This window comes from Drosophila suzukii, chromosome X, assembly GCF_043229965.1.
Source record: "Drosophila suzukii chromosome X, CBGP_Dsuzu_IsoJpt1.0, whole genome shotgun sequence".
In the NCBI taxonomy this organism is placed as follows: Eukaryota; Metazoa; Arthropoda; class Insecta; order Diptera; family Drosophilidae; genus Drosophila; species Drosophila suzukii.
This window is the reverse complement of record NC_092084.1, coordinates 22,048,382-22,068,861: the sequence shown is the minus strand read 5'-3', so window position 1 is coordinate 22,068,861 and position 20,480 is coordinate 22,048,382. Positions and strand designations below refer to the sequence as shown.

At 38.5% G+C, this 20,480-nt stretch overlaps 4 protein-coding genes across 6 annotated transcripts; 1 reads left to right on the top strand and 3 right to left on the bottom strand.

The window, feature by feature from the left end:
* The first annotated feature begins 566 nt into the window (after nucleotides 1–566).
* On the top strand, nucleotides 567–3,445 carry LOC108004772 (uncharacterized). Its single transcript, XM_017067819.4, has 4 exons — nucleotides 567–996; nucleotides 1,448–1,570; nucleotides 1,629–1,760; nucleotides 2,644–3,445. Exons 1-4 carry the CDS (start codon nucleotides 781–783, stop codon nucleotides 2,725–2,727), a joined length of 555 nt encoding a protein of 184 aa, XP_016923308.2. The 5' UTR covers nucleotides 567–780; the 3' UTR covers nucleotides 2,728–3,445.
* Tsp5D (Tetraspanin 5D) lies at nucleotides 3,034–10,139 on the bottom strand. Of its 2 annotated transcripts, none has more exons than XM_017067817.4 (6): nucleotides 9,872–10,139; nucleotides 6,885–6,955; nucleotides 5,229–5,420; nucleotides 4,394–4,588; nucleotides 4,178–4,338; nucleotides 3,034–3,822 (listed from the first exon to the last, which is right to left on the bottom strand). In XM_017067817.4, exons 2-6 carry the CDS (start codon nucleotides 6,945–6,947, stop codon nucleotides 3,582–3,584), a joined length of 852 nt encoding a protein of 283 aa, XP_016923306.1. In that variant the 5' UTR covers nucleotides 6,948–6,955; nucleotides 9,872–10,139; the 3' UTR covers nucleotides 3,034–3,581. The 2 variants fall into 2 exon arrangements, with proteins under 2 accessions (XP_016923306.1, XP_016923307.1); XM_017067818.4 differs by lacking the exon at nucleotides 9,872–10,139 and adding an exon at nucleotides 8,211–8,287.
* Nucleotides 10,140–12,534: 2,395 nt separating this feature from the next.
* On the bottom strand, nucleotides 12,535–14,221 carry LOC108004569 (protein THEM6). The gene is made up of 2 exons (XM_017067506.4): nucleotides 14,037–14,221; nucleotides 12,535–13,490 (listed from the first exon to the last, which is right to left on the bottom strand). Exon 2 carries the CDS (start codon nucleotides 13,462–13,464, stop codon nucleotides 12,883–12,885), a length of 582 nt encoding a protein of 193 aa, XP_016922995.2. The 5' UTR covers nucleotides 13,465–13,490; nucleotides 14,037–14,221; the 3' UTR covers nucleotides 12,535–12,882.
* A 1,168-nt stretch (nucleotides 14,222–15,389) lies between these two features.
* LOC108004554 (protein THEM6) lies at nucleotides 15,390–19,339 on the bottom strand. 2 transcript variants are annotated; one of them, XM_017067485.4, is made up of 4 exons: nucleotides 19,257–19,339; nucleotides 18,301–18,528; nucleotides 17,045–17,259; nucleotides 15,390–16,202 (listed from the first exon to the last, which is right to left on the bottom strand). In XM_017067485.4, the coding sequence occupies exons 2-4, from the start codon at nucleotides 18,458–18,460 to the stop codon at nucleotides 15,762–15,764; spliced, it is 816 nt and encodes a 271-aa protein (XP_016922974.2). In that variant the 5' UTR covers nucleotides 18,461–18,528; nucleotides 19,257–19,339; the 3' UTR covers nucleotides 15,390–15,761. The 2 variants fall into 2 exon arrangements, with proteins under 2 accessions (XP_016922974.2, XP_016922975.2); XM_017067486.4 differs by lacking the exon at nucleotides 19,257–19,339 and adding an exon at nucleotides 19,140–19,255.
* Between the last annotated feature and the right edge of the window lie 1,141 nt (nucleotides 19,340–20,480).

Below are 20,480 nucleotides of genomic sequence, written 5' to 3'. Positions count from 1 at the left end.
CTACACTGTCGGAAAAAATTGGGACGGCTTTAGAGACTTGGAGTGGGGTTTTGGATAACACTTAGTATTTGTTGAGCTTGCGTTGGAAAAATGTATCCATTCCTTTAAACGAAATATGTAAAAAAATCAGCATTGTATTAACACATTGCATTAATTACACTGATATAAAAACGAAGTAAGTCCAAAGATTTCATATTCAATTTTAATATTTTTCGCTTTGTATTTGTTTCCTTACTATTACTATTAATAGTATTATATCCCTCTTTTTGTATGTCATTTAAAAATTCATTAAAAAAACATATTATTTATTATCTTCTCTTCAACTTTCGTTTCAGTGCTCCACTAATTTTTAAATCGTAAGAAAATATTATTTCTGTGTGATTAAAATAAACTCTTTGGATCATGTTTTGTATCAAATAAAAGTAACGTTTATTTGCATTTTATTTGCAGTGGCCCTAGAAGTCGTTAGCCCCCGAATGCCCCCTGAAAACCTGAGCTCCAGCTGAAACCCAAACTAAAGCCAAAACGATCGTGGCTCAATGTCCAAAGCGGCGACTCTCGTGGTCGGGTTAAACCCATAAAATCGTTGCGCAGACGCGGCCATTCAGTTGAATTTTGGACTCGACAGACTTCGGATCGAAGCTCTAAGTGGGATCCGCGGCTGGATTTGGATGTGAATTTGAATTTGGCTTGGGGAACTGAAAGCTGGACGTCTTCACCTGATTTCATAAGTGTTTATAGCTTGGCAATTTCCCTTTCTGCTCGAAAGAAATAACTAAGATGATTGGGCAACATGTGAGGGTGCATCTTCTGTTGCTTCTTTGCACCATGATGCACTGCATCGCCGCCACGCCCATCGCTCCTGCCACGCCCGACGGCGCCACGCCCATCGACGCCCGCGTCTCGGCCGCCGAGTTTGGAGCCCAAGATGCCTTTGATGCCGCCGACAGCTCAGCGGAATCCACGCAAGCGGAGGCCAGCGAAGCCGGGTTCAAGGTGAGTAGGGGTCAAGGGGTCCGGTGCAGGGGCTGGTGCATCCCACCCAAGGTCGGAGGCCGGAAAATAACACCAAGCACATAACAACAAACAACAATAGTGAGATTTACAACCACTCATGATTGGTTTGTTTATTTTAGTACTCGCTGGCATCCATGTAAAGTAAAAGTATTAATATTTTTAGCAAGTTAATAAAACGTAAAGTACTTATTTTATTTTTAGACAATTTTTAGCCATCAGTCACGTCTCTGAAATGGAAATGATTAACTTATGTCCATTCTAAAATCATTTTAATATATTATATTTATTGAAAATAACTTACAAGTTTTAAATGAAGAATTTAAACATTATTCATAGATATTAGAGTATTCAAAATTTATTAGGCAGGTGACTACTTATATAATAGGATATTATCATTTTTGTAGTAACCAAGTAACTCTTTTTTCAACAGATCTCACTATTGCCAACTCCGGCTAAAACGGCGGAATCTGTGAATCTGGAGCAGGAGGCCATTCCCTCGAAGGTGTTAAGTGTGTACGACAACAGCCAGAAGAAATTGACCGATTTGGTCCAGGTAAGTGATGCAATGGTATTCCCCATATTGACCCATTTAACTCCAATTCCGATCGCAGCCCGTTCCCATTTTGGATACGATCAGTGAGCACGAAAAGTACGGCAACAATGGCGACATGTTCGACGGCATCTCGCGATCCATTGTCAACGGTTACGAGGCCTTTTCCAACCTGCTCAACACCTTCATACAGGTGAGTGCCGAAATTGTTTTGTTTGTTTGTGTTTGCTTGCCTTATTTCCACGGCGGATCCATTCGCACACACGTTGCATAATACACCCAGTGCAGTTTGAGAGACTGATTGTCCAACCTGTGATCTCTTTGCCAGTGCTGCTCCTCTTGAGCAGCGAAAAAATGGTTATCATTACCTTTATAAGAAAGTTATGTTGAATAACTGATATATATGTGATTTTAAGGTTGATCCACATTACATAGAATTTAAAACTCATATATATATATATTGGCCATACGACACTTTCTTAAATTTTGATTAGATAACTAGGATTATTTATAAATGTCATGGCAACATAGAGAAAAAAGACTACAGCTGAACAATATTTTATGAATTTATATATATATGAAAACCTAACATACATTTTTAGGTTACCAGGACTTTTAAAATAAAACCAGTCAGTAAATCGATATTTAATCAAGTTTCATATGACCATGATAAATTTTAATCTATTTTACTTAAATATCTAACAGAATTTAGAAACGATTCATTTCTTGTAAAATAGTTTTTTATGTTTACTGAGTATTGAATTTAAAATATTTTTTTTTTCAAAACTTTTATAGTAATTAAATATGATATGGATACATAAAAAACTTTTTAGCATCGGAAACTTATGAAAAATTATTAAAATTGGGTGCTAAAAAAACATTAGTTAGTAAGTTCTCCAGTTTGAACAGCTTTAAAAAGAGCTAGATTTGGGGATAAAAAGAAAGCCAGATTGGCACCACTACTTGGCACTACTTATGCAATTAGCCGTGTGTTTGCTTTGACCAAGGTCAGTTCCAGCTTTCCCCCTTTTGACCACTCTCTTCCCCTTTTCCACTCTTCCATTTTTCTCTTGCAGAAACCCAAAGAGCTGGCGCGCAGCGTTACGAAGGGAATTACCGCTCAATTGGATATTATCGGTGGCAAACTGGTGGGCCTTTAACGGCACTCCATTATAAACCATCATAACTGCTTTTTGTTTGTAATTTAAATAAATACTTTAATTTATTTGTAACTTAACACGAACATGTTGTGTAGGAATGTATTTCAATATAAATATATGTATGTATAAATAAAATAATCATACTCATAGTAGTAATAATATTTGCTTTAACTATTTCCCTCCCCTTCCATTTATTCCTCTTCCTCCTCCTCGTCTTCTGGGTTTTCTTGCTTTTCGGGCAGTTGCGGTTTCTGCTATTTCGAATACTACAAAGTTCCATAAAGTAACATAAGTATACTTGTATAGTAATGTATAAATATATAGGTTATATATTGTTTTAGTTAAAGGGTTACGATCATACATATTTGGGTCCTAAGCCCTGTTCACACTAGCTGGAATTTGTGGTACAGTGAGCGGAACAGATTTTTCTCTTAACTGCTTGCCTGATAAGTATGAAACGCACTGTACCCAGTTTTATGTGTGTTTGTGTGTGTTTCGGGTCTTGGGCCATATACTATACTACTAGAGAGCACATCACAATATGGATACACCGCTAACTAAACATCTTTGTAAATATGTGATTATTTCACTGGGAATATTATGTCTGGTTCACACTGCCTTCAGTGCGAACGCACCATCTTAGTCCCTTGAATTTTGTTCGATATGTCTTCGCCTACAGATTACAACAAAAAAACAAAAAAATACACTCTGAATTAAATTAGTTTTTGGCACATTTCGCAGAATGAATTAGAAACTAGGAGAGTTAACAAAAAGTATAGAGATAGCGACAGAGTTGGGGTGATTTCGACCCCGCCCCCGATTTAGAAGTTCGCCAACCGCCGTTACAGGCGCGTTCAGTCCTCCCAACTGCTGGTGCGGGTCTGGGGATCGATAGACGGGGAGTACGACTTGTAGGTGTCCGAGGCCCGTTTATGTTTCACCGTGCAGAACAGCAGCATCGAGGTGATCAGTCCAAAGAGTTGGACAAAGGCGATACCCAGTCCCACGGCGCCCACCACATTCAGTTGTCCCGTAAACCAACTCTGGAGCGAATGGGCACAGCCTTTGTCCCACCACAGCGACGGGTTCTCGGATCTAATGGGGAATATATAGTAATAAATGAAAATGATATATTAGAAAGTAGGTACAACAAGAACCATAGTTGGTCAACATAATTGTCAGTTATTTCAAATCATTTTGCAAGGTGTTTAAAAGTATGCTGCAGAACTGTATACTTCTAAGATGAAGACTTTAGTCATAGCATACTTTTAGACAATTTTACATCAGTGGTTTTTAGCTTGCTATCAAGCGGTCATAGGGAATTTGATCTGCTGGGTGTCTGCCGCCACACAAATATTGTATAACTGTGGTCTTCTCAGATAAAATCATTGTATTGTATTTAATATGAATTAAACCAGAGTGTCCCTGAAATGGGATCACTATCACCCACCTGCCGCAGTCGGCTCGCATCATTCCGTCGCCGGATCCTTCGGTGAGCACTTGGCGCTGATCATAGAGGGTCCTGCAGCAGGACTCGGGCACCCAGCGCTTTCCCGGCCACGACTGGATGTCGTACCAATCCTCGTAAGAGGAAACTCCGCAGCACTCAAACTGCAAACAAGGTCTGTGTTATAATCTAGGTGAAAAAGGGAAAGGCGCCACTCACCGAATGCTGCACACTGTCCCAAATGGAGGCCACCGAAGGCGCCACCAGAGATCCCCGATCGCTGGTGTTGTAGTGCCGCTCGATCCCGAAGCGCAGCTCGTTGGCCAAAGTCCGTCCCAGTCCGCCGCGGAAGAGAAAGGCGATGGAGCCCACCAGGAACTCGCTCATGAACAGCAACACAATCAGCATGAAGTACTGTGTGGAAGCGGAGGAGATATGCCATCGTCGTGTGGATTACACAGAAAGAAAGTAATTAGAATAGGTTGAAATAATCCTTTAGGTATACAATCCCATATTCCCAACGAATACCAATCGTTTTGATCTAGAAGATATTTCTGTGACACCACGAATATAAGGCAATCATTTTTATTCAAAAACATAAATAAAAAGAAATATTGTGTGTGGATTTCTTGAACTATAGCGTGCCGAAAAAATTACTCATACGACATGAAGCCCATATTTGTACAGATGTATTAAAAATATTACTTTTCAGAATGATATCTGGGTTCCTTTATTTGTCTTTCAATTCTCAAAGCAAGTAAATTTGAATTAAGAATGTTTTTAACGTAATTAGAATTTTAAATATAATATAAACTTAATATATAATTTTTAAATATAGCAGTTTCAAACGCTTTAAGTGCAACTGATAATTTTCTAATTTAACACTTTTCACTAAAATCATTAAGTCGGCATTATTTGCTTTGTTACTCTTACTTTTCAGAATTGTTCGATATATTAAAAGATTTAGCACGGTTTTTCGTCTAGACGCCCCCACAGTGTACGGTTTAAGATTCGGTTTACTCTTACTCCATACCCCTGACCTTCATTCACTCACCAGTACCAGAAGACAGCGGGATTGCACCCAGGCGCCGCAGCAGCCGAAGAAGCTGACCACGAATCCGGTGCCCCCGATGCCCATGAAGATGGTGTCCGCACTCAAGCCGGCGTGTTGGGGCAGCAAAGTGGCGTAGCCCTCGTAGCTCAGACGCAACCACAGTCCGGCTCCTAAAAACGCACAGCTACACAGCTGCAATTGGAAATGGGAAATTAGAAAGGCACTGATTACCACGCAGAATGCTAAAAAAGAGAAAGGACAATGCATTCCCTTGGGAACACACTCTAACCACAACTAGTTCTGACTAAGAACTTAAAGAAAAATGATACCATTTAATAACCATTTACTAAAAGGATTCGTTAATTAATTAACTGTTCCAACTACTCTGTGTTACAGCAAAAATTATCCTATAAAGGCTTAAGGATCGTATTGTCTTTGATGCTCAATTTCTAAATATATTTACGACTATAATATCTAACATAAGGATTTAAAAATAATATTATGTTGGATCGTTTTTATAGAGCACACTTTATGGTATACCGACAAAAAAGCCAAAAATGAAAATGATTTTGTTAGAATATCCTAAAATTATTTCGAAAAAAGGACTCGGAAGCTAAGTATTGGCTTTTAAAAGAGGCGAAAACGAATTTTTCCAATTTCGCGGTATTTTTTCTCAGGAACCAACAAATCCATTAGCATAAGGGACCAATTTTATAGCACAGGGTTATTTTCTTCCAAAACCCAATGAGCTATTAAAAATATTTTTCTGAAAAATCAAAGTCATTAATGAAATAATCTTGATGTACAGCTCTGTCGGGGTATTTAAGCAGCCGTTTTGTTTCTAGCCAATGTCATTTGGACACAGACCTTGATTAATTGCCATTGGAGGATCTATCCTCCAGAGGGGTGATCAGATAATTCCCCCGATTGGCAGCTGAATGCAGCTGAAGGCAGAGCACAACTGTTGCTTGTCCACAAAGGCTGGCATGTGACATTAGGGGGAACCCCACTGGGGAAAAAGGGGGCCGGAAGCAACAGCTGCAGATTGCCATTCAGATTCAGAAAACTGAAAGCCATCTCACCGCCAAAGTCAAAGTCGAGTTTGAAACTGAAACTGAACTGAACTGAACTGAACCAAAAAGCAAAGGCAAAAAGTCAATGACAGGCGCTCAGACAATGCAACATGCTGTCACAAAGACACTTCCGCTGCAGACGACGGCAAAGTTACGATTAGCTACTCTACCTTCTGATTCTGATTCTGATTCTCATTCCGATTTCAGTTCCTACTTCTACAGGTTTATTCTCTGTTTCTGATGCTGCATATCCGTCCTCAGCATCTGCACTTAGAAAAAAATGGAACAACTAACTTAAGGAATTTTTGTTTACTTATATTTTAATTTTATGAAATTAAAACCAAATATTTTTCAAACATAGTCCTATATCATATAATTTTATTATTTTGATCGTTATGGTAAAGTGATATTGGAAAATTTAGAAGCTTTAAGTAAACTTTACCCTTTGAAAAGATAATGTTGTTTCCGGTTTAATAGAAACTGAGCCAAGAGCCATAAAAAAGATTAAATATTTTTTTAAAGGAATTTCGGAAGCCTAATATATTTCCAAAGTGTTGCAAAGATGTTCAGTAAAATAACTTACCCAAAGAATTATGTTGAGCCAGCAGAAGGTGCGGCGTATGCATGTATAGCCGGCATTACCCATGGCGGGATCTGAAAAGCAAAAGAAAGTTTTAGACAGAGCTATATCCCCCATATACCCCATACATCCATATACTATATAGTATCGTTTCTAAGGCAGCATAAATCATGCGACTCGGGGTTATGTGCGTACAAATAACTTATATTTTTTGTTGATTCTCGTAATGCTCTCTTTTCGCTATTATTGTATTTGTTGTGCCTTTCATTGGCATTTCCTTTTGTCTGTAATGTAACCAGAGTACCCAGTGTGTTTGCCAGCGGGGGCGTTTGGTTAAGCAATTGCAGCTGCTGCACAAATGCAATAATATGCACGAATGTCCACACATGGATAGGCACTCGTTTATGCAAATATTTTTTATGATTGAATGAAAACAATAACTAAGCAAACAAAAAATTACGAAATTAACAGCAGCAATGTCCATGGTCACCGAAGCAGATCAACAAATAATTGGATGTCCTCATTCATTTATTTGAACTATGTGTGGCGAAAGGCATTCAGGGCTGAAATGTTATTAATCAACACTCTTACTTCCTTTGACTTTGAAAAACCAAAGACTGCAGTTGTCAAGCTATCAATAAATATGATATGATATCACATGTTTTCGATAATATTTAATTAATATCAATTTTAATCAACTTAAAATTTTAAAAATAGATTCGATTCTATATGAATGATATCATGTTGCTTTGAATAATATCAAGTTTTCCTTTTTTTCGTGTGTAGTTAAAAAGTGCATACACTGTAATCCAATCTCCATAGAAATCTTAAAGCCTTCAGATAACGCTAAACATAAATGTATTCAAAATTTATGTGGAACATTGCGAAAGTGCAGAGAATCAAAAGTTGAATTGCCAAAATTTCCATTCTTCTCGACTTTCCCATGAAAGAAACAGCGCCCGCAGAATTGGTTTCATGCTAATGATCACATGTTTTGTTGCAATCGAGCTCCATGGATCTGGGAAAATTCGTGTTCGACCAAAAAAAAAAGATTGCGTGTGAACTAGCAATAGCGTCAAACTAAATAGATAATATGGTTTCTTTTAAAATGCACTGTTAGACATCAAGGGCTTTAAAAGATTTGCTGCACTTTGAGCAGGATGTGCAAGATTATAAAAAACAGACATACCCTTAAAGAAGGGTTCCTATATCTAGCCATTATCAGGACAGATCCTTCTAATCATCATCCATTAATCATCATCATGGACTTCATTATCTGGCTTGGTTGATGTATAATAATATAATCATTAGAAAGAATCACTACTTAACCTTGCTAATAGATCTGAACTTGAAATCCCAGAGGAGCACGCGTATCCTCCTACGATCTCATAACCCCTTCGGACTCAAACTTGGATTCGGAATGTCCGCTCGAGGGTCGAGCGCTGTGCTATCCACTATATAATTGGAATAACTATCATCCGCGATGGTGATCGTCCGCCCCCCCGAACATAATAATAATGAAATAGTGCAAATAATAAGCGGGAATGGGCGGGGTAATGGGTCTGGGCCGTCCATGTCCAGGGCTGTCCAGTTCGTATGGTACATGGTATAGCTCTGGTTTTTCAGTTCCATGCCAGTTCCCATTCCCATTCCCAGTTTGTCGTCTCCAAGTGCGAACAATTGCACAAGGCACACAACAACAGCAAAAGTAACAACGAGAGCAACTGTCGCTCGCTTATTTTCCAATTTAACTCAATAACGCGGACTGGCTTAATGGCATTTGACGCTGAAAATTTGCGATTTACTACACCCTCCATCCTCCCCACCGACCCTATCTTTATACGGCACATACTATGTGCACTATCCACCGGGCACTAGCATTTATCATAATTCGAGTAGCTGGATCTGGGATGCTGCGAAAGCTGCGGATGTGGATGTGGCAGAGTGATTTATGCCAGGAAAATACTGCCAGCAAACATCTGAAATTGTTCTCGTTTAGCCAAAAGTTTTGCAAATCGCACAATTAATTGGGTAAATCGGTTAGCTTTTCAGTTCTCCACATCAAAATTCAAGTGTGCTATTGATTGGCATTCTTTAATTGAAATGCCTTTAACACAATTAACAAGTATTTGCTTTTGATGCATTGATCTATGCAAATGGGTATTACTACCCAAACATAATCAGTGCTTTAAAGCTATATCTATGAAGTATTGGAAATTATGTTCATAAGTAATTCCGATGAGATATAAACATACTAAAGTAAAGGTCTAAGGCTCTAATATATAATTCATATATCATATATCTTTAGAATTCTTTAAGTAGGTGTAAAAAATATCTAGGCTCAACCAACATATATCATATATTAAGAAACGATGATTTTAACCCTTCTTAAGAAATCATATACACACTCCAAAAAAGTTACCGAAACTGATGAAGCAAATGTGTAATATTTCGTAATATCCAGACAAAGATCACAAAAGATCAAAAGAAAAAGACATAGTGAGAGAGTACTGTAGCAAGCAGTAAAAACCAGTAGGTAAAGTTGGCATTGCACAGATCCGCCAGCAAAAACAACAACAACAACAACAAGATCAGTCGCTCTGAAAAAGATTTTCACCATCTGACCATTGAGACCTCCCCTTAATCGTTGTTGTTTTTTTTTTCTGCGGGTCTTTCAAAGTGTCGTCCACGAAAAGTTTTCTCTTTTTGTTGTAGCTTTTCAGTGTTGCCATTGTTGTTGTTGTTGCTTTTCTGGCCGATCGGCCAATCTATGTGCTTATACTTTGTTTGTGCCCCATTGCCGCATTTCTTTTCAGTTGCAAATTACTTCAAGTTGTTGTTTGTTGTTTGTTGTTTGCTTTCAATCTGGTTTTTGTGGTTGTTGCTGTCAATAAACTGCAAAAGTTCGTTGTTATTGTCACTGCATCGGTTTTCTAAATACTATATTTATATGTAGGGGCTAACTTTGGCTTTACAAACAGGATATTTACTTTGGCTTTGGGTCGAAATATTTCCTTATCGGGATTATCGCTGATGCTAAGGGATTTTTTTTGTGGGCACTCTTCAACACAGAATTAAACTCGAAAAAAAACGAAAACAAACAAATCAAGACACTTTCTGGCCCAATTGGTTTGTACAAGAATTTCCGAATTGCCTTTCGTTTGTTTGGTTCTGCACTTCTGATTCGGATAATCGGATCTCTGGGATTCGAAATTCGTTTTGCGTATTCTATGCGCTCGCCGCGGTTGTTCAAAATAAACTGACAATTCTGCGTTGTTTAAAAATAGTCAAGAAGCGACGTCCCAGCGCAGCAGCCGAAGTTGCACGAATGTCCAGCCGAAGTTGCTTCGGTTGCAAGTTGTAGTACACTGCAAAAAAAAATTAAAAAAATTAAAATTTTTGCTATAATTTGGATAGGCCTTAGGTATTTCTTTTATTATTAATTTCTTTTACACAACGGGCTTAATATTATTTCAAATAAAATAAGGTTCACAAATTTGTAGTTCCTTTAGTGCACTGATTAAAAAAATGGAATAGTAAAAATGCAAAATTTAAAAATGTCGTATTTAATATTTGAACTGACTATAAAAACAAAAGGTATAGTACAAAATATATTCAACTTCATTTTTTAATTTGAAACCAATTGAATCAAGGTTGAACATATTAGACCTATTTACTTTCACCTTTTTAGAGTTTTATAAAAAGGATTTTCTTATTAAAAACAAAGATTAATATCCTTACTTAACTATAATTTACAAATTAACATATATATGTTTAAGAAAAGGCAATGATTAAAACACAAAGATAAAATATTTGAATTGATTCTGAAATTAATGGATCTAACACTTTTTTATAAGTTTACCTTGAACCACAAATATTGAAGTATCTATTATCTATAAGAAGCAAGCAAGTATGTAAAATGTACATATGCATACCCAATAAATCCATTTATAGTTTTAAATATAATTTTTTATCTAATATATTTATGTAATTTAGAAAAAACCAGTGGCAACAAATGGGCACATACATATAATATTGTTGTGGTAACAAATATTTTAGTGCTGTAAAATATCTGGTGGAGTAAAAATTTTCCAGCCTCAAGCATATCCTAGGATGGTAAAACTGGCTTAGGCCGTTAATTTGCTTAAAATCAAATATGATTGGATTAGCCTACTATTTTTCTTAGTGTATTTTCTGGTGACAGTTGCACCGAGACCCTCGCGCTCTGAGAGAAAAATGCTGGGGAGAATCGAGTTGGGGAGTACGTGAGGCCCCAAAAGAGAGCTAGGAAAGCGACGCGCGCGCCGTCTGCATACTTTATGAATGAGATTTATGTTTAGATTTCAGTGTCACGTTTTGATCCACTTTTGGGCCTAAGCACCACACGGAAAATAAGCAAAAAATAAAAAAGAAGCACAACAAATGGAGAGATTTCAAATAAAAACGACGGGAAGTGGAAGTGGTCAGCACTCATACGCCGTGTGTGCAGCTGTTGCAGTGCGACATGACGTCACGGATTACACTACGGATTACGGCAAGCTATCAGCTGTTTGCCGATCCTTAACTTAAGTACAAGGAAATAAAAGAGAAAAGATACTAAAACTCATAACATTAGGTATCTTTACTTACACTTTAGGGGTCGACGAACCAGTAAGTAAAGCTACTGAAGTTTTTATAACCTCTGATGTATGTTATGAAGAAATAAAAAATGCAGGAAATCTACAAAGTTAAAACCTATTTGATTTTTCACGAAAAAAAGATAAAATGGTTTGAAAATGCTTGATTAAAAGTAAAAAGGACTTAAAAGCTTAGTTTTCTAATGGAAAATGCAGGGAAGTTGTGTTAAGAACTCGTTAAACAATTCTGTATCGACTGCCGTTGAAATCTATATTTTTATAAAATTTAGGATTTGTTTTAGAAAAAAAAGTATGCTCAACTTTTTGTAAAGTAGAAAAAATGGTCAATAAAATTGTTTTTCCAAGGTAATAAAGACAGTTAGCTTAGGTGTACAGTTGTACAAATCAGTCAACTTTTAAGCTCTGGGACACAAACATTAAGATAACCTATCATATATGGCTAAAGACTAAAACACGCTTAACAAATCTCTTCCCCAATAGATAACCTAGAAACACCCGTTTTTTTGATGATTCCTATAAACATTGTGTTTATATCTTCTGGGAATCCCACTCCAAAAATTTCGGGACTGCAAACAATATTTATGATTATTTTTGTGTGAAATTCGCAAACGTTTTTGCATACGCTGCGAGCAAATTGCTGATGATGGCATTCCCACAACAGTTTCGATTTTGAGTTGCATAACCAAACAGCAGACAGCATTATTAACTATGCCATAACGGAGGCAGCAGAAAAGAAAATAAGCAATCCAAAGACTTATCGACAGAGACTCTGCGTTGCGTGATATCAAACTTAGCATAAATGAAAGTCGAAGAAACTTCATCGACCCCTGCCACAATAAAATGCGTTTCTACGAAAAGAGTTTGACAAAATTAGCACTCTGAAGAGAGGTTATGAAGAAAGTGCATATTCCAAACCAAGAATAATAATCACATATTTTGAATTATGATCATTATTATCCCTATTTATTATTATAGTTGTTGATAGGTTGTTTGTTATAAAAAAGACAGTTTAAATATTATTTTGTTGGTAAAAAACCTATATTTAAAAAGCTTCGACCACTCCATTTAAGTAATATCTTTAAACATAATATTCATTGTAGTTAAAGCACTGTGACAGAATACAAGCAATATGGTCAAGTTGTCATGAGTTATTGTTTAGTAGGTGGAACTTCTCGAATTATGGGAACAATGTTATTTATAACAAACAAATCAAAATGTTTACAGTACCCATATTGGTTTTTGTTAAATGTGAGAAATATCAGTCTAAAATGTTTGCACTGTGCACTCAAAAAAAAAATATATTACGAGACTAAGCAGATAAGGCAAGAGTAAATGAGTTGTGAAGGTGGGTCAGGTCAGGCAGATCACTTGTCCTTTCGCAGCTTCTGGCTCGAGAGTTCGATGGCATCCAGCCAGAGTTTGAGTTCCTCCGGCTTCTCCGGTCGCTGGGCAGTTTCCGGATAGGTCTTCAGGACCTCGAGGACATTGCAGTTGGTGATGTTCTGCTTGGACATGGCCACTGCCCGCACAAAGCCGTCGGAGAGGGTGATGAACTGCTGCTCCAGGTAGATGGCCTTGTCGTCCCACCAGATCAGCTTGGTCTGGATCTTGTAGGGATGGAAGATGGGGATGGTGCGGCGATAACGGACGCTGCTGGCTCCCTGGACGGCTCCACCACGTCGCTCCCGGATCCGCTCGTAGAGCCCCGTGAGGGCGTAGAAATGGAAGCGGGCAAAGTCCAGTTCCCGGAGGTATCGGGCATTGTTCATGTGCCTAATGAAGATGTCCACATCCTGGGAGGTGCACAGTCCATAGATCGTCGTGGTGTCCGTGACTTTGCGTTTCCGCTGGAACAGACGACCCGCAAACACCGTGAACACACAGCGGATGAAGTAGTTGACATCCCAGATCACGTAGAGGATCAGCAGTACCACCAGCCAAGACATCGCGGTGTCGAGTGTATGTATTCCCTCTGAAAAGATAGGTGGGGGAAAACCCGTTAGTGCCAGCGAACACTTTTACTGCACTGCAAGAAAACGGGGAATATTGCTCTATAAATTTCAGCTAAAATATGTTACTTCTTTGACTTTTAAATGTATGCTAGGTGTTTATTATTATATTATTTTAAGTTCTAAGCGCCCTAAGTATAAATTATTAGATATAATCATATTTCAAAAGTAATATATTAAAAAAACAATCTTTTGGATTAACATTTGTTATCATAATATTTTAAAACATTGTAAAAATTAAGTTAAATGTTTCTTCCTATTTCTGGGAACTGTTCAAGAAGGAATAGTCTTTTTAAATGATTTTTTGAATAAAAACAATTTACAAAGATCACTTAGATAAAAAATGTAAACAATCTAAATAAGTTGTGGCAATAATCAATAGATGGACAACATTTTTCTGAGTGCATCAGACTTTGGTGCTGATTTATCGGATCGCCAAAGTCCGTTCCGGGAAAGTCAATTATATCGGTTGACCCCTTCGCCAAGCAGCTGGATATACGTATACTTACATTTGCAGTCGGTCGTTCCGTTTAGCTCAGCTAAACAAGCTAGTAACTAATAGCGGGACGAGCGGTGGGGAAAGCGGTAGGGCGGTAAAACGCAGAGCGGTACGCAACAACACAACCGTTGGCGAGGCACGACCACAGACGACTGAAGATTGTAGACTGTAGACAGCAGACTGTAGACCGTAAACTGAAGACGGCTGGTTGGCAAAAGCGAAGACGACGCAACGCCGAAGCAGAAGAAAGCAATCGGTCGAACGTTAGCCAACGCAGGCAGTGCTGCCAACTATATATGTATTACCTAGTTGAGTAAAACCGGAATATAATAAATAATCAAGTTTATAATAAATAAAAATATTCAAGCATGGTGATAACAACAAAAATCAAAAGGCAACCAGCAATATTTAAAATGATTAGGTTTTTTTTTAGGGAATATCATTTTTAATATACTACTTTTTTTTGTTTTTTGTAATAAAAAGTTGATAACGGCTAGGAAAAAGTTAAACTGACAACACTAAACGAAATCAGTGAATTGAGTGGAAGCGATAATGAGAAGACAAAGCGGTAATGAGAAAAAGAAAGTGTTGACAGCTCGGCCTTTTTCGAGATAAAACTAAATGTTTTTAAAAGACGAAAGAACAAGTAACATTTTAAAATTTAACTAGGCGTATACGCAATTTAATAACTCTGTAAAACTTAAATATTGCAAAATTGTAGGGAAAAAGCCTATGTATAAGCAAATAACTCCTGACTTTTTATAAAGACTGTAATTACCTATTGTAAATAATTTTACTTGTGACTTCTGTAAAACCACTTTAGACAAATATTGATGTCATTTTTCGACAGTTATTGAGACTTAACCGCAAAAAAGGGCAGTAACTAGTTTAAATAATTGATTTAGCTACATTTAACAAATAATTATGGTCAACACTGGAAAAAGCCCTCCCTCGCTTTCACTTCTTTTCCCCCTTAATGGCAAAGAACCACCTGTAAAGAAATTCCCGGCTTTTCGCAACAATCGATTGATATTAATTCCAATGGCGTAATTAGCAAATTCGCAGGTAAATCATAGTCATTAGGTGTAAACACTAGCCATTCAACTGCGATCACCTGGCTGTATTCAAATTGCAAATTATCCGAATAGACAACGTTTCAAAGGGCCGCTGCTGAAAGTTCAAGATGGGGTTTAATCACAAGCTCTAAGCGAGTGATTCGAAATCTTAAGAAAATATTTACCATTGGGTTTCAGTAATACCTAATTTCCTTTAATTATTTTAAAATGGGACTAAAGTTATTTAAAATGTTATATCTCGACATCATCTGAAACAGAAATCCCAAGAAAATCACCTATTCGGTTGCTTCTTTTTCATATTTTTTTGTTCATTTTACTAAACAATCATTGTACATCATAACTTACATACTGTGGACTACCAAGGGGCTTTGTTTTTTTTATGTTTGTTCAGGGGGCGTGGCTGATCTCTAGGTAATTATACAATTAGTTAAGGCCAAAAGAGGGCGGGTTTTTTTTTGTTTTGTTTTTCAGACACTTACATAGCTTAAAATTTACACATTCCACGGGCACACTTAGATATTAAACATTAGCATACATTAGCACACACACGCACACACACACACAAGCACGCGAGACAAAAAATGGGTTAATATTAGAGTATCCGTTTCCGTTTCCGGTTGCGCATGCGCTTCCGCCTTTGGCGATTCCAACGACTCCAGTCAGCAGCCGCTGCGCAGATTCTTGCTGGACATATCGTTGTACTCGATCCACTTGGATAGCTCCGGAGGCAGCGAGGGCTTCAACTTGAGGCAGTGCGCCGCAGTTGTGGGCGTGGCACCGGAAACGACAGCGGCGCCCGCACTCGTCGCCCCCCCTCCGTTCGTCCCATGTCCATTCTCCGCCAGCGAAGTGTCCATCGCCGGATTGCTAATACCACCCGCCGCCGCCGTCGTCGCCGCTGACGAGGAAGCAGCCAGCGAGGGCGACGCCGTCGCCCGGAATCCGTTGGAGGAGGTCCTGGGCAGGAGTTCCGCCATCACCGCCTCCATGGAGACGTCGATTACCCGCTGCCGGCAGATGGCAATGCAGTGCACAAACTTGTCCGACGGACGCACGAATCGATGCTCCATGAACAGCGACTGCTCGTCCCAGTAAATAATCTAAAATAAGGGCATGTAAATCGAGATTAGCACAGGGATATATAAACATTTAAGTCTAGAAGAACTTCGGCAATCCGAAGATGCAATACCCTTGCATATTACACTATTTAAAGTGTGTCTAAAAAAGTATTAATACAAATTATTATATAAATATGTCTCAATAGCCCCTTTTAGAATCTGCATGGCAAATTCTAACTGTCTAGCCTAAATATGGGGGCTCCAGAGCAACTGTTTCTAATATTGCACAAAAGCTCCACCTAGCGGTGGTTACATAACATGCTGAAAACTTTTTAATGAACTGACCGATGTGAACAATTTTTGGCTGACTTTAGGTGGTGTAAAAACTATATTACCTAAAGAAGAAATATATATAAATTTAGTATCAATGCTATGTCATCAATTTGAGAATAGACCACAAATTATTCTCCTTTGGAGATTTTCGAATATTGATGTCTCGCTCATACCCAATGCAATTTTAGGCGTAATCCGAATATGTCTCTTGTTTGATATGAAATAATTTTCAAAGAAAAAAAGATACTACTGATCATGATAAATTCACCATGCCAATATTAAATGGATCCTAATATTTTTGCTGTTTTATTTTTCATTGTAAACCATTTCGATAGGATCTTTTCTTATTATAGTAGGACAATTTCCAGATGAACATAAAAACCGAATATCAAATAAACCGAAAATTAAATAATATCGAGCTCCCCTATTATGAAAAGGATGATTTGATACATAATCATCCTTTTCATAATAGGGGAGCTCGACCAACATTGAAGATCGAAAAATATATAGTATTTGTATAATATTAGTTATATTTCGAGTTGTGAACTCACCCGCGACACTATGTTGAACCGGTGAAAGGGGCGGATGAAGCGGCGGTAGCGGATGGTGGCCGCCCCCTGAAAAACTGAACCGCCCATCCCGGTGATGGTGCGATACAGATTGGTCCGCTCGTAAAAATCCACGCGGGCAAAGTCCAGTTCTCGAAAGTATCGAGCATTGTTCATGTGGTACAACAAAGTGTCCACATCGTTGGTTAGGCAGAGTCCTAGAAATGGGGATGATATAAAGGGTTAAATCTAATTAAGATAGTTAGATATCCCATCACCGGGAAGAACATGGAAGTATAAATATTTTTGGATATTTAAAAAATAGCAGTTAAAACAGTTGAGTATTGCAAGCCCTATCTCTCTTGGTTTTGGTTTAATATTCCATGGATAGAACTATTTTTGTTGTTATTGATAAAAAAAAACCCCACTAATAGAAATCGGACATGGTTCCCTAGAACCCTAAAACAAATATTTGCTTTCATAAAATAAATAATCTTTAAGTATCCCAGTAAAGCCAACACTGCGTATGAGTGATAACCTTTAGAACCCTTTAAACGTATATAGTCCACCCTATATAGAACCGGAATGAGTCGCTTAAAAACTATAATTATGCACTCTGAAAGCTACACCATAACTGTAAAGCTATTTGTCGATTTTGACCTTGAGCAAGTTCATTAATATCTAATTGCTTGAAAAGACTAATTATGCTGCTGGGTTATTTTTATTACTAGCTTGTAGCTATGTAAATGCACATAAAAACAATTAAGATTTTACTAACGTATGCATTTAGTTTTGAATTTTTAAACGAAATAAGACTTGAAGATATTTAAGATGCAATTATAGTACTTTGTTGAAGTAAGAATTTTGAAACGGTTGAATGGCCTTGAAAGCAATAAATGCTTTACAAACTCATAAGCACCCTTAAATTCTTATATTTTTTATGTCTTACACCTTTTTATTTTTGTAAATATGCAAAATAAAGCAGTCCCATAACTGATGTTATTTATCTGAATTGCAAGATTGTTAGGTAGATTTTTTAAATTTAAGGAACACAGAAAAGTATATTAAATGTTGTCCAATTTTATCTTTCAGTGCATAAGTCTAGACAGAATTTTTAAAGGTTTAGGGCCATGGTTCCCTTTGTTAATATTATAGGTATGGGTATCCTATCAAGGCCATAGGATGCACTCGAATGTCTCCCATTGTCTATCTGCTGGGGGAGGATGAAGGATCCAGGGAATGGACACCGGAGTACTCACCGTTCACCGTGGTGGCGTCCAGGATGTGACCGCGCCTCTTCACAAACCGCGCCAGCACAACACAGAGGCACATGCGCAGGAAGTAGTGGAGCTCCAGGAGTCCGTACATCACCACGATGGCCAGCAGGACGCTCAGCGCCAGGTAGCACAGCTGCTCCATTCCGCTGGCAGGTTGGTCGATTAGTGGGCGGACGGGCTAGGGGGCGTGGCGGAGCGGAACGGGTGGCGCTGCAATGGGAAGGGAAGAGGCGAAGTGTTCATCAAGACGGCTGGCAATCAAATTGTCAAATGATTGCAAGCTAATTAGAATGCGGAAGCAGGAAGCCAGGCAAGTGCTTGGCCAAGGGTTAAGGGTGAGACGTTAAGGCGTTCGAGGGTTAAGGTTCCGGGGGTGGTTTTCTAAGCGCGGCTCTGGTCCCGGTTCTGGTCCTGGCTAAGCTGGCCAAGATGCTGAGCGGAATTAGGTCATGTTTTCACCATCAGGTGATTCCTTGGGCCAGGACTTGCCCACAAAAACACACACACACACACGATGCACACAGAAAAAAATAGTAAATAAATATTATATGTATTTTTAATAAAATGTACGGCATCCCCAAATTGTCCCTGTGTAGCACGAACACACAAACACACATCGAAAAAACACTTGCGCGCGACCAGGACAACCCCTAATTTGTTGATTCGTGGCTCGATTCATGGCCAGGACATTCGGACATCGGGACATCAGGCCACCCGGCCACTTTCAGTCCTCTCCACCGCTCCCCGCACCACCACCGAATTTATTTTTAATATCTTCCTATTTTCCAATAACAGGAAAAACCACTAGCACGCGCACACACCACACATTATTAAATTACAGGAAAGCACACGAAAAAAAACGAGCAACGAAAAAGGTGTTTTTTTCAAAAATGCTTAAAGCCAAAAAGAAAGATAAAAAATGCTAGCGAAGCGCCCACCGCAACGACAACAGCGCACTGAGACTGAATCGCCTTTTTGGCCAAATCCAAATCCGCTGGCGAAAAGTCCGCCGCAGCCTCTGCCGCCGCCGCTGCCTCCGATGCCGTCGCTGTCGCCGTCGCAGTCGACGCCTGCGCAGCTCCCACAATCGCCGCTCTCAGCTGACGTCCTCGCAGCTTTCGGCCAAAAAAAGCTCCGCTGGCTAAGGGTTGAACCTGTTGCCGATCCCGGTCCCCGGTCTGGTCCATTCCACTCGGCACCCCCTTCATTGTAACACCAAGTACCAAGGTACTGGGTGCTCACAGAACCCAGGGGGTATGCTAGAACTAGGAAAGATATGTGATGGGGGTGATCTAATATATGGTTTATATTTTATTTCATCTTAATCCGTTAAGCATACCAAACGAAAATTAAAAACAATCGGGTATATTAAGGAACTCAGGAGAACATTAAAACAAAAAAAAAAAAACATACATCTTAATGATATTCCGTATTAGAGCCCCAACTAATATTGGATACCCATTAGAGAAAATAGTCAAGATGATGTCAGAATCACCAAGATATGTGAGACGGGGGAAATGTAAAATATTTGTATAACTAATATAATGAACAGGCTAAGAATAACAAGTATGGAGATTTTTTTGAGCAGGAAGCACACCATAATATACCATCTATAATGAAATGCATTTGAAGTACGTTTGCGAAAGGTAGTTACAAAGATGTTCAGGGTGACCTTCCTTTAGAACCTCATAATAGAACTTGGGATCACAAAAAGTTATATTATCCACATTATCCTGTCATATATACCATTTCTTATGCTTTTGGTACACCCAAGGCACCTCGCAGTCGAGCCCCGTCATGGTCTCCTTCGACTTTCTTATGCCAGATTCTGGCAGAAACCCAGGGGTATATTGCATTTGAGCACATGTTTGTAACAGTCATGCTGAAAAAGTGCAGTCATTAAAGCGATAATGAGAGAACATGCACCCAAAACTAGGTGCTAATTATTATTTTTCCATAATTAAAACACAAATTATAATAGAAAATACGATGCTTGCATATTCTCAATTAACTATAATTAGGTGTTTGTAATAATATACAATTTTCCAACTCGAGAAATTATTGGTGTTTACACCAAAGAAAGAAATCCGGTTTCAGCTTAAAGGAAAAAAACCAATGTATCGTTACTGGTTATATAATCAAACATTTTAAAGGCTTTTCTT